Source organism: Patagioenas fasciata, chromosome 10 (genome assembly GCF_037038585.1).
Source record: "Patagioenas fasciata isolate bPatFas1 chromosome 10, bPatFas1.hap1, whole genome shotgun sequence".
NCBI classification, from domain to species: domain Eukaryota; kingdom Metazoa; phylum Chordata; class Aves; order Columbiformes; family Columbidae; genus Patagioenas; species Patagioenas fasciata.
The window spans coordinates 1,790,454-1,807,459 of record NC_092529.1 but is presented as its reverse complement, the minus strand read 5'-3'; the positions used below and the strand labels follow the sequence as shown (position 1 = coordinate 1,807,459).

General features: G+C 47.5%; 2 protein-coding genes across 3 annotated transcripts; one reads left to right on the top strand and one right to left on the bottom strand.

Moving 5' to 3' along the window:
* Positions 1-1,731: 1,731 nt before the first annotated feature.
* On the top strand, positions 1,732-10,879 carry ARF4 (ARF GTPase 4). Of its 2 annotated transcripts, XM_071812906.1 has the most exons (7): positions 1,733-1,881; positions 1,949-2,077; positions 6,899-6,979; positions 7,439-7,548; positions 8,616-8,687; positions 9,050-9,175; positions 9,929-10,879. In XM_071812906.1, exons 2-7 carry the CDS (start codon positions 2,011-2,013, stop codon positions 10,013-10,015), a joined length of 543 nt encoding a protein of 180 aa, XP_071669007.1. In that variant the 5' UTR covers positions 1,733-1,881; positions 1,949-2,010; the 3' UTR covers positions 10,016-10,879. The 2 variants fall into 2 exon arrangements, with proteins under 2 accessions (XP_065701509.1, XP_071669007.1); XM_065845437.2 differs by having other exon boundaries at positions 1,732-2,077.
* Positions 10,880-11,710: 831 nt separating this feature from the next.
* On the bottom strand, positions 11,711-16,129 carry PDE12 (phosphodiesterase 12). The gene is made up of 3 exons (XM_065845436.2): positions 14,868-16,129; positions 13,771-13,849; positions 11,711-13,054 (listed from the first exon to the last, which is right to left on the bottom strand). Exons 1-3 carry the CDS (start codon positions 16,119-16,121, stop codon positions 12,612-12,614), a joined length of 1,776 nt encoding a protein of 591 aa, XP_065701508.1. The 5' UTR covers positions 16,122-16,129; the 3' UTR covers positions 11,711-12,611.
* Positions 16,130-17,006: the final 877 nt, after the last annotated feature.

The following is a 17,006-nucleotide window of genomic DNA, read 5'->3' as shown; positions in this document are numbered from 1 at the left end:
CCCGGATGATGGGTGTGATTTGTTTCTGTGTTTTCCCCCCTCTCTGGCTTCTGAGCAAAATGTGTCCAGTGTTCCGTCTGCTCCTGTGCACACCCGAGAGGCCCCGCAGAAACACAGCGGTGGGAAGCAGCCTGCAAGCAGAGCTCAGTTTAATAGAGCTGGGTTTAGTTTAAATCCCTGAAAAACAACATGCTTAAGCAGAATTAGAACCTCGTTCAAAAGAAAGGCAAAAAAGCTGTAGAGTTGTTTGCTGTCTTCAGTGACTTGTAATGCTTTTAGTAATGGTTCAAAAGGACCGTCACCTACAACTCGAGATCTGGGCAGAATGTGGGCAGTGACACACAGCAGCGTTTCCCCAGGGCAGGTTTCTGCTCCTCCCGTCTCCCTGCAGTGTCTACACTGAGTGTGCAGATCTTGACCAGGGGTGCTCCAGCTGTAGTGCTGCAGCAGGGGAATTGCATCAGCTGCAGGAAGTCATTGCCAGCTTGGTGAGCTGGAATTTTCCCCCATTTTTTCGGTTTTAGTTTCATTTCTAACTCAATGTGCTTAAAATACAGATAAAGAGCTTGTACCAACCCTCATTCATCTCAGGCTGGACAGCTAAAGGGCAATGCAAAAAACTACTCGTTTCAGTAACTTTGTCTCAGTCTTCATCTAACTTGAAAAAAAATGAAATACATATATATGTAAGTACACACACGTTGTTTGGACCAGGACGGGAAAAAGTCCTGAAGGGATGGAGAGAATACCTGGATGATTGAAAGGGTCCAAGAAGAGAAGTAGCAGCTGTTCAGTAAAAACCAGCTGAAGATACAGGGCCTCAGTTGGGTGATCAGAAGTTAAGACGGGCTCAAGCAGGCGGGGGATACCTCCCTTGAAAATCTGAGGGCTTTTGGCTGAGCCAGGGGGTCCTTGGGCCAGAGAGCTTGGCCGCTTCGGTGTTCAATGCAGCTCCTCTTGCGTTGTCCCAATTTAATTATTACCCTGCTATAGGATTTTTGCAGTAGCTGAGAAAGAAGCTGTTCCAGCTGGTTATGAAATCAAACACACCTCTCAAAAAATGGCACATTTCTGATAAACCATGGATTCTTTGGGTTTTATTTCTGGGTTGTTTCCCTGTATCTGCTGCTTCCTGGCCCAGAGCCTGAGTGGGTTCTGGTGCCAAGATCCCGGGATTGGTGTCCATGGTGCAGCCCTGGGACTCTGCGGAGCGTCCAGGTCATAGAAACAGCGTTAAGAAACAGATCCAGCAGTCATCAGTGCTCAGTGACAGAGTTTTGCAGGGTTTGGTTTGGTTTTTGAATGACATGGCTCTGTTGCTACTTGGTATTTGTTTTGACCTGAACCCCCCCATTTCTCTGTCTCGTTCTCAAGCGTCCTTCGGCCCTTGGAGAGAAGAGCGTGCTGGCTGTCGCGCCTCAGCCTGCGCACCGCGGGCGGTGAGGTGAATTCCCGGGGCCGGGGCCCGGCGGTGGGGCCGCGCCGCTGGGCCCCGGCCTGAGGAGCGGCTCGGCCCGGCGGACTACACTTCCCGGCATGCCGCGCTCCGCCTCGCCCGGGGCGGCCGGAAGTCACTGCGAGGCCGGATGTCCACCCGCAACTACACCCCCCATCATGCACCAGCGGCAGCCGCCCGGCCGAGCGGGGCGCGGGGTGGGCGCGGTGCCTGCTGGGAGTTGTAGTCCCTGCCGCCGTTGGGCGCTCGGGCCGTGCGGCGGAGGGCGGTGCCGCCGCCGGGGGATGTGGCGAGCGTGACGTGATTCTGTCCGCGTTGGAGCCGGGCGGCCGGGGCGAGCGTGACGTGGCAGAGAACGAGCGAGCGAGGTTTCCCGGTCACGCAGCAGCAGCTCCGCCGTCCTTGCTGCCGCCTGCGCCTCATAAGTCGGCGCCGCCGGGCGAACGCCGCAGCTCGGCCGCCTCGTCGCTCGCGGAGGGATCCGCCGCGCAGCCCGGCGCTCGCCGCACTCCTCCCGCTGCCTGCGCCGCCGCCCAGCGCCCGCCGGAGCCGCCATGGGCCTCACCATCTCCTCGCTCTTCTCACGCCTCTTCGGCAAGAAGCAAATGCGCATCCTCATGGGTAAGGGGCGAGCGCGGCGCGCAGCCGCCGCTCCCCGGAGCTTGGCGGCCGCGGCCGTTTGGCCCAGCCCGGCCGGGCCCGCCCGCTCCCTCACGGATGCGGTGGGGGAGGGGAGGCCGCGGGCTCCGAGCAGGGGAGGTTTGTCCCGTCCTGGGGTGTGGGGGTCGGGACACCCCTGTGTCCCCTCCCTCAGGGCTTGCGGGGCCGTTGGGAAGTGAAGGAGCGGCGGGGAAGGGGTGGGATGGCGGTGTGTCCGCCCTTCCTTCTCCGCCGGCCGCTCGGTTCCTTGTCCCCCGGCCGCGCTGCTGGGGCCGCGGCCGCGCTGGGCAGTGGGGGGCAGAACCCCCGGAGCGGCCCCTTCCCCCGGCACCTGCGTTTCCGCTCGCGTTGGGCCGGAGCACAACGTAGAACAAAGATGGAACTGCGGGAGGTGCCGCCGGGGCCGAGCGGGGCGGCCACTGCTCGGGTTCGCGCCCCGGCCGCCCCGGCACCAGAGCTGTCCCCACAGAACGGGACAAAGCCGGGTGTGTTCAACACCGAGAGCTGAAGAAACTGCCCTATAATGGCCGATTTTCGGTAACTACGGTGTCTGTGTCTCTTGTGAAAGGGCGTTTCGGTATAGCGTCTGTGCACTTGAATTCTCCCGAACTTCATGCGCAAAACCATGAAACCATTTAGGCTGGTTTGTTTTTTTTTTTTTTTTCCAGTGCTTACTTAGTTTTACTATTTGTCCATAATTGTTCATTTATAATTAGGTTGCAGTTCTCTTGACATGGACTGTGTTAAAATTTGAAGCCAGTGGCTCTTGAAGATTCTCACTGCAAGATTACAGTTTGGAAGGTCAAAGCCAGTACACCCTGCATTCTGTATTTCCTCCCCCGCTTCAGCTCTTCTGCCCACCCCACAAGCTTTGTGCACAAACAGATCTTAACCCCCTAGTTTTTCTCAAATTCTATTACCAAAGTGTCTGGAACTTGATTCATGGCCATTGACTGAAGTGGTTTGTGCTAAGAAATTACATGAAGTGCTCATTTTGGTGTAGCTGGCAATGAAGCTGGGCCCTGACCATGGAACTGGGCACAATGCTGATCCTTAACGCTGCCTGGGTGTGCACAGCAGGCACAGTAATGCAGCTTTTTAAATTATAATGTTCCATGTTCTCCATACGTTTTGTGATGACAGGATTCCTTATTGTATGCACGGTGATTTTTATTGGATCTTGTCTGTTTGAAATTAGAGACGCTTTATCCATTTCAAAATAATGTGAGTAATTTTTGTCTTCGAGACAGCTTAGTACATGTGTTGGTTTCAAGGAGGTGATTTGACTGTCTCACCTACAGCCGGACTCTTCATATGACTCGAAATGAATGAAGTAAAGTCCTCAGATGAGCTTGATTGTAGGATGAGACAGTGTCTGTGTGAGAGAGATGGTATAAAGGTAAAAGTGAAGAAATACAAACCTGTAGTAAATTAGGATTTGTTAATTTTATTACTTTAAGCTGGCTTTTGATTGTAACATGAATGTCATAAATCAATCACGTACAGTAGAAGCTTCTTCCCCTCTCCTTCTCTGAATATGGGAAATATTCATTTTGGAAGCAGCAACACACTATTCTATAGTAAATCTTGGAAATCTCAATCTGACAACCAAAATCTCTTGGTGTTGGTGTGGGTTCCGTTTTAGAAGTCAGTTCGCAATTTTTCTGCATCTATGGTTTAAATGCAGCTCTGTGCTGTGATAGCTAAGGCAGCTTAATAATCAGCTGGTGAATGAGGAAGGTGATGTGGTCACAGGGTGGTGTTCCCAGGGCCAGGTGAGCTGTGATCTGGAGATCAAGAAGCACCTGACAGGCTGCAAATAAAACATTGTGAGGAGTGCAGGGCTGGGAGCCACGCTGCTTGTGACAGCAACACAAAGCCTGGGAGATGGTTTTTCTCCAGCTACAGGAAGAGGATGTTTGACTCAGTTTAAAGATAAATGGTTGCAAGTGCTTCTTATTTGTACTTTGTTACCTGAATGCTTGGTGGTACCGCTGCTGTCATACCCTACATGGGGATTCTTGCTCCTCAGCCCTGTCAGTGGGCAGTAATGCAGCGGGATCAGAGTGAAATGTGGAACTGGAAATTTACGTTATTTGGGGGTTTAAGACTTAGGTTTTAATCTTGATTGTTAAGTCAGCTTCAGCTTTCTGGCATGGAAGTAGCTCATAGATTGACATTTAGTGTTCCAGTGCAAATGTGAATGTGTGTTTACTCTTGGGCTACTAAAAGCAATAGTTACACTTCCTAACAGCTCAAAAGATTAAATCTGATTTGGTGCTCTAGAATTTCTTGTTCTAAAAAGGGCGGCACATGGCGAATTGGTGTAAGAAGAATGAATAGAGGCTGTGCTCTTGATGACTATTGCTTGTTGGGACTTCATAAGATTTACAGTTTGGCTAAAAGAGGCCGTTTTTGAAAAGAGGGTGATGTTACTTTGCAGAAATTGCCTCCCCTTGGTTAAAGCCGCTGTCCCAGGTGTGCAGCCAGCAGGAGCAAACCTGTCTGCAGAGCTCACCTGCCGCGGTGCAAAGTCCAGCAGCTCGGGTAGATCTGCGGATAAGAGCGGATTGGAGCACATGCGGTCCCCGGGCGGTGTTTGCACAGCTAACGCCGCCTCCTGCCAACCCGGCGCGGTGGCCGCGGCTCCTGGCGCGGAGCGGGGAGCTGGGCGGTCAGCGCTTCGACTGGGGAAGAGCTGACAATTCTTGAGTAGTTTGTAATTTCTTAACCCTGAGTCATATCTTCAAATGGTTCTCGATGCCATGTGTGTATTCTTTGAAATGAGATTAGGTTTTTTTTTTTGTCTTATCTATATCTTTAGTATAACCCCTAAATACACTACACTTATGTAGATGATACCGTTTCTTTTTGGTTGCTAATTTTAACAAATCCTGTCAGGGTTTGTTCTCCTGATAACTGTTTGGGGGCTTTTGGGGGTGGAAGAAGAGTTTGTATGTAGAGCTTTAATTGGTGGTTTGCTAAACGATCTTAATGTTCATTTACTGGAAAACCATCACATATAATGCACGTATGCGATACATGTTTTCCTGTGAAGATGTAGGCGTCCTACCAATGATAACTGAGCTGTGTGAGAATAGCGTTCGACTTCAAGCCTTGTGCTATGAAAAACATTGGTTTTCAGTATCGGTAGTGTATTTGAGGTTTTCAGAGTTCGCATAAAGCGTTTTCTAAGGCTTCCTGACACATTAGTGCCCTGGGGAAAGGCTCACGTTGACAGGTTTCATGGCTTGCAAGCTCTTGTGAAACTTCTGCTGCATCCTGTATATTTTTGGTTCATGCTTGTGTGTCATTCTAAGAGAGACCAACAGAATAGCAAACTCAAAACTCTGACATTTTAATTTGAGCGTTTGGGGAGTTTACCACCTCTCAAGGAGCTTCAGTTTTGATGGCAGCTTTTGTTTTTCCCCTCTGCTTCCATGTCATTAACAATTAGAAAAACTTGTTAACACGCAGTGGCAATAGCAAGGAAGCTGCGTTGGCCTGTGTAATCCTGTTCACAGCATCAGAATGTAGGACAATTACAGATAGGGGTTTTTAACTAGTTTGCTGTAACAGCAGTTTGTCTTGAGAAGGAGCGTTTTGTTAAGAGTTGGGTTTCGTTCTGAATAAGCAGGTAATTTTGAATTCCATTTCATTGCAATGCTGAGGAAACAGTTCTGTTATTAACAGTCAAGTCATCAAACCACTTGAAGCTTAATATATTGCGGTCACCAAGTACGAAATTAACTCAGAGCCTTTAAGAATGTTATCAAACAAGGATAACATCTGTTTTCTTGTGCAAGTGTTATTTAATTATTTGAGTTTTTTATTTTTGTTTGGGCAAAGTTTTATTTACTATTTTAAGTTTTGCAAATAGCAGTGCTGTTTATTTAGGGGATTATGTGCTAGCATTGGATTCTAACATAGAGAATTCTGTTCTTAGTTGCCCTTACGTGTTCTGAAATACTCACCAATAAGCAATTGCACAAGCAGGTGTAGGGAACTACGGTGTGTGCCTGTGATGTTAGTGATGCCTCTCAAAAATGTCTCTGAGGCTCCAGTTTGTGGTGGGTTGTTTTGTTTGGGTCTTTTTTTTAAGGGTTACATGTTTACCGTGTAGCTTACACTGCAAACCAGCAAGCTTGAGGTTTGTTGGAGAAACACAAGAGCAAATTTTGGTGCAGAAGGTCTGTAAAGTGGAGGCTCCTGAAGAAAGTGTCCTAGTGGAACTCCATGAATCGAGCGATATCCTGAAGAAGAGTTACAGCCCTTGGAGTATATACCTGGAGGGACAACAGGAGTGTCCTAACATCTGTGTCTATGTCAGTGCAACATAAATGTTTTGGCAAAGGGACAAGGGGCTGGAATGAGGGAGACTGAAGTGATTTCCGTGGTAAAGCCAACTCCTGTAGGTTCGGTTGCGTGTGAAACCGCCCATAGCTGAACACTGAGCGAGCGAGACCTTCCCCAGCGTGGGTGCCGCGTAACGAACTGCGTGCTGCTGTTGCTGGACATTTAAAACCATCCTGCCTGAGAAGAGACTGTCAGAGTGAATGAGGAAACTTAGGTAACACAAGTGCTAATTGCATATTCTCTCTTAAGTGCTGGGTAGAGGAGATGGGGAGAAACAAAGTAGAATATCAACAATGATTGAAGAGTGTTTGAAAAGTGTTCTGCTCAGAAAAACACCATGTATGTAAAATGGCATATTTCTGTATTTTTCAATGCAATGGTTGTAGTTCATATTGTGAACTAAATCAAGTTTTCTGTTTATTCTAGTTGGTTTGGATGCTGCTGGCAAGACAACTATTCTTTATAAACTGAAACTAGGAGAAATTGTCACCACAATTCCTACTATTGGTAAGATGACAAGTTCCGATATCTTATTTCTTGTTACTCTGAATTTGTGTTGTAGAGTCGGGCTTGTAGAGAGTGTAGGGATTTGTGTCTTTGCTGTTAGTGTAGGAATCAAGGCAAACGTGGTGTTTCTGGTTCTGCCCCAACAAAACTGCATCAGAGCAGAATCCCGTTCTGACCGTGGCCGATAGCTCGGGGTACAGGACTCATTAAGTACCAGTACTTCCCCCATGCACCACGTGGATCAAAGTCTTGCTGAACCAAAGGTGGATTTTATTGGTTAATTTATTATTTCTTTCCCTTAGTCAGTTTTCTTCTTAATCTGGCAATTCAGTTCTCGTAAGCCATTTCATATAAATATGGGAGAAATACAACTTAGGAAGTAACTGTATTTAAGATATTAGAATTACATTTTAACACTAGCGTTAACTATTTCTAACTGCCTATTTTTTTTTCTTTTAGGTTTTAATGTGGAAACAGTAGAATATAAAAACATTTGTTTCACAGTTTGGGATGTTGGTGGTCAAGATAAAATCAGACCTCTTTGGAGGCATTATTTCCAGAACACGCAGGTAAGAGCTCTGAGATGGTAACCATTGAAGGCCTGTTTTCTAGAGTCTTGTTATACGCAGAAGGTTGTTTTCTGTCCCTTCGTGTCAGAAAGGCTCCTCACTTCTGCAAGGAATACGCAGCTTTTATTGTAGGTGAAGCTGGTCTGTCACCCTGAAGGGGTCGGGTCTGGTCCTGTGCCTGGCGAGGCTGGAGGGCTGGGGATCCTGGGGGTGCTGTAACGTGCCAGAGCCCCTGCTTGGTTCGGGAGGAACTCACCGAATGTGCCCTATCTGTGCTTTGATCTGTTTGAACTGGCACTGGCTTATACGTAAGAAATGTTGTGGGCTAAGCACCCTTCTGCATATTCTTTTTTTCTAATCAGCCTCAAAATCTACAGCTTCACTGTGCTATATCAGGGTATTTAGCACGATGAGTATCTAAAAATGTCAAGATCTTGTTACTGATTGATTAGAAAGCGTTGGCTTCATATTGATGGGACCGCTGTCATTTTTGGTGACAAATGCGATTCTTTTAGTTGGCAAGTAGTGAGGTGTGTTGCTTATCAGTATCAGGAAACTTTGGGACTGGATTTTATTCTGTGTTGAGTATAGAATTGTTTCCAAGAACCTTCTGTGTAGCGTAATGGATGCGATTGGCGCAGAAAACCAGAGCTCTGGATTGACAAAAGGAGCTGGCAAAGTACGGTTGTGAACAGAGTAATACTGAATTTCAGTTCCTTTTTCAGCCCTATTACAAAATATTTTTAAAAGATGCTTCTGTTTTCCTGAATGATAAAATGTAAGGTTTTCAGACCAAAACTACTGGTGTCTTGTCTTTTTTAATTGCAAACTGAGTCATGCACTGATCTATAGACTGACATTTTTTTAAATTTAGAAGGTCTAGCTTTATTTTGCAGTTTAAACCTATTATGTAGTTGTTCAGACAAACATCTTGCATTACCTAAACAGTAATTTCTGGCAAATTTGCTTATGTAAGAGGGGGGACAGTCACAATATTCAGAGTTTATTTTTTTGAATTAATACTGTATGTTTCCATTGTTATTTTAAAACTGCTTATCTTCTTACAGGGCCTCATTTTTGTGGTAGACAGCAATGACAGAGAGAGAATCCAGGAAGCCGCAGAAGAGCTGCAGAAAATGGTAAATATCAATACCTTGTGACATGGGATTGTTACACTTGGTCGTGGTTTTGGTAATATTCTGGTAATTCTGCGTCACATAGTGCGGAGTTGTGACTGCAACTCTGTAGAGCTTTAGCTCAGAACCACAGACGTATCAGAATGTTCCGTCATAAAACATAAAGTCAAATGCAGCAGATTAAGAAAGAACATCTTACTTCAAGGAGATGTTCTGTCGGGTACTCGTTGGATTTCAGTAAGTACTTACTAATGACTTCAGGAACAAGAATGAGTGTTTATAACCCTTAAATCAGTGTTTAGCTTGTTGAAGCAACTGAAGTACTTAAGTGGGCTGATTTAATAACGTGAGGCTTTTTTCTGTAGCTCCAGGAGGATGAGCTGCGAGATGCGGTGCTGCTGCTGTTTGCCAACAAGCAGGACCTGCCCAATGCCATGGCAATCAGTGAAATGACAGATAAACTAGGGCTTCAGTCTCTGCGTAACAGAACTGTAAGTGCTAAACCTCCGGGGTCCTGAACTCTCATCTGCCTTAACTATATATCATAAACATACTACTCATCGTAAAGGGAAGTTTTCACCTCTTTCTGTAGAAAGATGCGTGGTCCTGCTATTAAACTCCATAGTATGTAGTTTAAGGTCCTTGTTCAAGGTAAGTGATTTAGAAGTATAATCCAATGTGTGCAGCTGTTGCAGATGTTTCGTCTCTGACCTTTTCCTGGAAAAATACAGATATTCCAGGCTGTCACTGGATACAGCTCTCAGACATGTTTGTCGAGCTATGTGGTGGGCTTTCCGTGGGGATGCTTCACAGAAACCGTCCGTCATTCTCTAATACTCACTTCATGTCTGTATGTCGATGCACTAAGGTTATATCTCTGCAGGGTGTTTTACAAGTACGTTAATTGAGATAGTTCCATTTCCTCAAGAGCAGTCTTTCAAAAACAAGAAGCTATTGTTCGGCTTATAAACCAAATGCAAGTTCTGTATTTGTCTCTGGATGCGTTAAACAGTGTCCTGGCATTTGTGGGCCAACACCAAGCGTTTAGGTTGTGTCTGAATCCCACCTACTGATACATACTTTCCGAAACTTGTATCATCTGTTCAATATTGACTGTACTTCCAGTGCAAAGCAGTGTTTGAAGAACACTATTAGAGTGTGTGCAGGTGTCACCTACTGTGATAACATAGCTTGCACTCTTGTCAGTTTTTAAGTGTAATGTTGTGTGTGTTCTGCGTTGACAGTGGTACGTCCAGGCTACCTGTGCTACGCAAGGAACTGGTCTGTACGAGGGACTCGACTGGCTGTCAAACGAGCTCTCGAAACGTTAACTCCAACTGGATGACTCTCACCAGGGACATGTTTGATATAAGTGGTCTAGGCTTGTTACAACAAAATTAGTTTGCATCTTGGTTATTACAGTATCTGGAACTGGTATTTGGGCAGGATCTTACAGCGTTTCAACTTATTTTGTTGCCAATTATTGTTTACCGAGCTACATGTTGCAAAGGTAGCAATATGCTTGGGTAAAAATCTCCTTAACTTGGAAAAAGTGTATCTTCTGATTTTATTCCCTCATTAGCCTAAATGCCTGAATATAGTTATTGTGACATCTTTCCGATCTGTTTTGAATACTCTTTTGAGCCCAAATAAATTAATGTTTTAAATTTTTTTCTCCCCGCTACTTTTAGTTTACTGACGCCCTGTTTCATTCCTCAGACAGTCTGCTGATCTAACAAATGTAGCATTCCGTATGTATTTATTTCTCTCCCTTGCCAAAAAGAATTCCTAGTACTGCTTGTTCCAGCCGAGGACATGCTCTAAAACACTATACAGATCTACTGCACTGAGGAACAGTTCATTAAACCTTGGGTTCTACCGGCCCAACTTGCCTTTGTGTGAATTGGATTTGATGGGTAGAATAGTTCTGTGCTGGTTGCGAAGAGCTCATGTTGAGGTTGTTTTTAATATTCAGCAGATTGTCTTCCTTTATATTGTATCTCTTTTTTATGTTGCATGTTGCTTTTTGGTATCAGCCTGACTATTTTTGCCCAGTGTATAATAGTTCTGCTGAAGTTTTACTGTTTGTTGGTGAACATATCTTCATAAAGAAATTTTGGAAAATTCATCAAACTCAATGGATTAGTTTCTTCATAACCCACTTGGAATTATTCCTAATAAAATGATAAAATGTATAGTTCTGTGTATGCTCTTCTTGATTCCTGAAGTAGTTGAACCTGCAGGTTAATCACTTATTCTTTCTCGCTCTACTGAGCTTTCCTGCAGCTCGAATGTGAACATCAATCTCAGATTTTCTCTTGTTCAGGACTATGTATTCAGGACGTGGAAGGTGGGCAACCAAGTTGTTGATGGTACAGTAGAGCAGCTGTCCCCAACACTTGGAGAGTTCTGTAGGTGTCTCTTGAAGCTGTAACTCTAGAATTCCTTTTTAAGGTGTCCAGATATGGAAAAAACAGTTACAAAAAGTGTAATAAACCAAATCCGAACTGCCTGGAAAGCATGCATGTCTGCCTCATGCTTGTATCTGCACTAGAAACCAGCCTGGGTTCTGGCAGGGGAATCACCAGTCCTGGTGGTGGCTAGAACAGGATTACAAGGGTGATAGTCACCCCAAAAATCAGTTCTATGCGACTGGTACTGTCTACTGCCATGTTTCTGCTCCTTACACCTCTGTAGTATAAAAGACTGATATTAATGTGGTTTTGAGACTGCTACTACTAGGTGTTTTAAAGTGTTTTTCTGCTGCATGGGTGCACGTATGGCTCAATCTTCCAACTGAAATGTTCTATTAATGTCTTTAGGAACCCAAAGCATGATTTCATTGCACAGTCCAGCAGGTACCACAGCAAGAGCCGCGACCAACAACCCTCAGCTAAAGAAAGTGACTCCCTGGTTTCAGTAGAAAACAGAGTGGGGTGAGTGCAGGTGAGTGGTTGTGCAGGTGTAGGGTTCACAGCTCCCATCAGCCTGGGTGGACTAGCTTTGCCATGACAGACACCAGTAACTAGAAAAGACACACCCCTGGAAAGGGAACTTTATTAGGTGAAAGAGGGAGATCTGCTGAAATGGTTTTCAAATGCTGTTTAACATGGACCAATGATGCAGTGAAAGAAGCTTGTTAAATGGCCCAAGCCTTCCAACCATTCAGTAGTGGTACAGATAAAACACATTTCCCCACACCCAAATGATCTCTTAGAAAATAAGGAAGCTGAGGCTATTTCTAGAAGGAAAAAAATGTGAGTAAAAGCAGTAGTAAAAATTTGGGCCTTTGTGTGCAGTAGAGGAACAAAATAGAACAATTGTGGTAGAGGTCTGTAAGTCACTTGAGTTTCTTTTTAAAGAGGCAGGCACAGAGAGCCAATGCGCCACACTGCTCTGGATCTCCCTGCAAACAGTCACTGACAGGTAACGAGCATCTTCTCAGAAGGCAGCAGGTACAAGTACATTGTTCAGCCCACTTACTAAAAAGTAATGGTGAACATGACCATTTCTGGACTTAATTTTAAGAATTGTCAGGACAGTAATGACAATGAGGTTGAATCAACTAAATGCATTTGTTTTCAGGTTCTGAATTGAATAGGGTTTAGTTTGTACACTCATAGAAATCAGATTAAATTAATCTCTTTTAACAAATCTTAATTCTTTAAAAACACCAATAAAAAGGTATATGATAATCCAATTTTCAAACCCCCTGTCTTAAATATATTTTTCTTATATAGGATATAAAAAGGGAAGGGAAAAGTCATGCAAATATTCTGAGCAGTGTGATAATACTCAGTAGAACCATTAAACACATGAACTTTTCAGTAGTCATTCTGACTTCCCTTTTGGTAGCATATGAGCCAGGGTGTACCCCCAGTTCAATTCCATTTGAAAAACCTCTAAAAGCACCACGCAAGACCTCATTTATTTCCACTTCAAGTCACACACTAGCGCTATATGATCAGAAGGATGTGAAACACTTGGCAAAGCCTGATGTGTTGTGACTTCTTCATGACTGGGCAGCGGAATGACCTGTTCAACCTCCAGAGCGGTTCTGTCGATGAAAATGTAGTCCAGGCACCCATGGAACCCCCCCACGTAGTTTGTGTAGGCGGGCTCCCCGCAGGCGCTGAGCAGCTGGAAGGGGTGGCGCAGGGCCATGTTGCACCGCTCGTCCTCCCCGCTGGAGACCCAGTCCTCGTGGTCCTCGGCGACGTGGCCGCTGCTGATGAAGCTGTACGTTCCCGACCATGGGGTGCTGTTGAAGTCTCCGCAGAATATGATGGGAATGCTGGGATACAAGTCGCACGCTACGTGCCTGATGTGAGACAAGGCTACAGCGATTTGGATGAGACGGATGTTCCCACCTACGAACATAAAAACCTGTTAAACGCTTCACAGTAGCACTGGAGAAACTTTCCAAGTTGCTCCTTCCCTGCATAGCTCTGAAACAGTGATCTCATTACAAGGTTTCTGTGCACTAGATTTTAGAATAGTTTTCATAAATAAAGAAGTCTTTGAAGTTTGTGACTATGTAAGTTTTAGAGCGGCAATGTTTTAATTTAAACACACGTGCAAGGACTCTGAACCGCAAACATCACAGCAGCTTTCCATTGGGGGGACCATCATAACAGTGCTCCTAAAAGGCACAGAACCAAACCAAGACTTAGTTTAAGAGAGGAGAATCTCTTCTAAAAGCTCCTGTAGCCCGATGTGGTTGCTGTTCTGGCAATACCCCAGTGTCAGTCCTTCAGATACAGCAGACGGGGAAGCCATGAGCGCACACAAAGCCAGCTCTGTTTTACCATCTGCTCTGTGTGCAAATTGTGTGTAACGTGACTTTTTTTCAGCTGTATTTTACTGATTTCCAGGCAGACCAGAACAATCTGACTCTAAAGGAAAATGAAGAAATAAACAATCGGACTCAGCAGCCTGATTTGATGCATCTAGATGAGATGCAAGGCAGGAAACCCTGTGTTCCAGAAGAGAAGGTTACAGCTGCAAAAGAATGGGGGGAAATCTGTTCTCCCCAGGAAGGACAAAAACCTTTACAAACCTGCATACAGGAACATGACAAAATTACCTTTTGGGTGCCAGTAGAGATGGGTATTGGCTACACAAATCTTCCTGGAAGGATCGGTTGTAGACTGAAGAACTGAAACCTTCAAGAGAAAAGTGACCTTTGATAAGCCTTAAAGGAAGAGGTTATATATTTTTTAAAATGCTTATGCCTTTATAACAATCCAGCTCCAGGAACTGACACTTTTAACTGATAAACAGTACAGCTCCTAATTCAAATCTATTTATCTGGTCTGAGTATCAAGCCAGTAAATATATATCTAACATTATCAATACATCCAGGTATTTGACAAACATTCTTTTTGTTAATAAGCACCTGGTTTGGCCATATTCTTTCCTTCAATCCATATTTTTTCATAGGATGTTCCTAATGCTGTACCATTCTTAACTACTTTTATTTTCTATTCTCCCACCTCTGCAACAGAATTGGAGCTGTATCTCTGGTTTCAGCAAGCAAACCAGCATTGCCTAGTCGTTACATTGAACGCAAATCCAGAGGTGATTTCAGTTATGAAGGGCAGCTCGTTAGTCCTACTCAGTCTATGAGCAGGAAACTCACCAATGAGCGTCTCTGAAATTCCTGACACACATTTAAATCTTACACATTTACACAGACCCACTGGTATCAATAAGCTCACAAACACATGCAACCTTATTTCTCTCCCTACTGTCACTTTATGAAGTGGCATCATTAAGGCAAGCGAAAATAACTTAATCTCATTTACAACTGATTTACAAGATTTAGGTTTTATCAAATACATATTCCGACACACGAGAGTAAGGAAGGAGCGAAAAGCTTGGCAGCCAACACCACCAACCATAAATCAAAATGTGGCCCAGAACCTCAACAGAGGTTCATCTTAAAGAGAATAATTTTGCCTTTTTTACCAAATTTTGCTAATTCCATACACCCAGTTCTGAAAAGTCTCAATATCTTGTTCTTGGTCCTAAACTGCTGTTCTGCTCTATTCATTACCCTGGCCAACAGAGCAGGTATCACTGTTACTTATGTTTGATGCTCAGCAAACCCAGCATGGCTGCACCTGCCCGCGGGAAGCGCGAGGGGAAGGAAAGATGCAGAATGCGCGTAGGAGCCGGTACCTGCAGCACAGATGATCTCTGCAGCACCTTCTCCTGCACCAGGGGGTACTTGGCCAGCCTGTCGCACAACTCCTTGTGCAGCGGGTCCGAGAGCAGCGCGTCGCTGAACGCTATGTCGTGCTGGCTAAGGAGGCTGAATTTGGCCCTGCGGTAGAAAGTGGCCAGGCCTTCGTGCTGCTTCTCCTTGATCCTGAACAGCCCTTCGAGACCAAAAGCATCCAGGGCCGGAGCCAAGCTGTCCACGAACACAGACTTATCCACCTCTTGCAGGCAGATGAGGTCGGCGTTGTAACCCGCCAGCTCCTTCTTGAGGAGGTTCTGCCGGTAGTCGAGCTCCAGGGCGTACGGGGCGCAGTAGGGGTAGAGCACGGTGCGGGAGAACTCGGTCTGGGCGTAGGTGTCGGCCAGGATGTTGTAAGAGACGGCGCGGACGGCGCGGTCCCCGCAGACCTTGCCGGTGTAGAGGTGTCGGGGGTCGAAGGTGCAGGCGCCGGGCCCGGCCTCCACGGGCCCGCTGCTCTCCACCTCGCAGGGCGGCCCGTAGCGCTGCGCCCCGTCCCCGGGCGTGCAGCGCAGCTTCAGCCGCAGCCCCACCAGCGCGTTGGACGGCGTGAAAACGCGCTCGGCGGCCGCCGCCTCCACCCAGCCCGGCCCGGCCTCGCTCTCCGCCGCCTCCCCGCCGGGCCCGGGCCGCCGCTCGCGGTACCAGCGGAACAGGCAGTGCTCCGGGGCGGCGAACTCGGCGCTCACCTTGGGGCACACGGGGAAGCCGGCGAGCAGAGAGCGCGGCAGCTGCAGCTCGGTGAGCGCGGGTGGGTTGCGCTCCACGCGGTACCGCGCGTCCCCGATGTGCAGCACCGAGCCGTCCTGCCAGGCCGCCGCGTTCGGCACCTCCGCGCCCACCGCCGCCCCGTCCCGGGAGAACAGCCGCACGTCCGGCAGCGCCGCGGCCTCCCCCGCCGGGCCGCCCTCCGCCCGCGCCTTCTTGCTCTTCTTGGCCGCCTTGGTAGGGCCCTTGGCGGCGTTGGTGGCGATGCGGGCCAGAGCCCGGCCCAGCGGCTCCGCCTGGTCCCGCTGCATGTGCTTGGCGCTGCCGTCGGGGAGCACGAACCGCAGGCTCAGCTTGGGCTCAGAGGGCACGCAGCGCACCACGGCCCGCTCCATAGCGCCGGCGGGCGGGCGATCCCCGCCGGCCGGGGAGGCGGCGGCCGAGCCGCGGAGCCTCCGGAGGGCGGAGCAGAGCCGCTGCCACATGGGGCCGGCGCCCGGGTCCCGCTTCCGAGAGGCGCGACCGGAAGTGACGAGACGCGCCGGCTCCTCGCGGGGGTGGGTGGAGCTACGCCCCCAACCGGCGCTGCTCGCGCGGCGCCGCCAACGGTCGCCGCTCGCGCTCGGTCCGTTGGCGGCGGCGCGCGGGAGCGTTGTCTCCTCAGCGCGGCTGAGGTGGTGCCGCCGCCGCTTTGCTCTCGCTCTCTCTCCTGTGTTTTTGACCCATTTCTCAGCGATAAACCCGCCCGCACGGGGCGAGACCGGTTGGAGAAACAGCGGGGTTTGTTCCCTCAGCAGCGAAACCCATCTCCTCAGGAAAGCTTTCACATCCCCTGGCAGACGGCTGTCGGAAGGGGGGTTGGTGCCCCACATAACGCGCGGATGGGTGCAAGCTGCTTAGGGATTAATATCTCGATACTAAACGTTTAGAGTTTGGTTTTGTTTTTCCTTTTCTGAGAAAGCGTTCTGTATTGGAACTTCAAACCGAATGGTCCTGGGCTGCTGAAATGTCTTAAGGAGGTGCCCAAAACTTCCTAAACCGTGTCTAAAACTCCCCGCAGCTGCTCTTGCAGTCTCTACTGGGAGCTCTGCCCACACAGATATAAAATTAGGATTTCAAAGTGTCTTTGTCAAATGTGGGCAAGTGGGTAGTAAATCTCAGGAATTGCTTAGAATTTCCATTTATAGTTTTACAAAGCGTAGAAGCTTAGCAACAGCAAACTGACGCGGGAGGCTGTTGTGATTTCTCCAGCATTCTTGCCGTCATCTGGAACAAGAAGGTTTTTATCCGCTGCGTGCGGGCAGAACGCTGGAGCAAAGAGACTTAGTGACCTGCTGAGGTTGTACTGAGCCCTCGGGCAGACTAGGAAA

What these genes read in the sequence shown, in the direction of transcription:
- PDE12 (XM_065845436.2), bottom strand. Translation starts at nt 16,121, where the DNA reads ATGTGGCAGCGGCTCTGCTCCGCCCTCCGGAGGCTCCGCGGCTCGGCC. An exon ending in AGAGATCATCTGTGCTGCAG is followed by an intron (nt 13,850 to 14,867) that starts GTACCGGCTCCT and finishes TTTCTCTTGAAG; the next exon opens with GTTTCAGTTCTTCAGTCTAC. An exon ending in TCTCTACTGGCACCCAAAAG is followed by an intron (nt 13,055 to 13,770) that starts GTAATTTTGTCA and finishes TTATGTTCGTAG; the next exon opens with GTGGGAACATCCGTCTCATC.
- ARF4 (XM_065845437.2), top strand. Translation starts at nt 2,011, where the DNA reads ATGGGCCTCACCATCTCCTCGCTCTTCTCACGCCTCTTCGGCAAGAAG. An exon ending in CACCACAATTCCTACTATTG is followed by an intron (nt 6,980 to 7,438) that starts GTAAGATGACAA and finishes TTTTTCTTTTAG; the next exon opens with GTTTTAATGTGGAAACAGTA. An exon ending in AGTCTCTGCGTAACAGAACT is followed by an intron (nt 9,176 to 9,928) that starts GTAAGTGCTAAA and finishes CTGCGTTGACAG; the next exon opens with TGGTACGTCCAGGCTACCTG.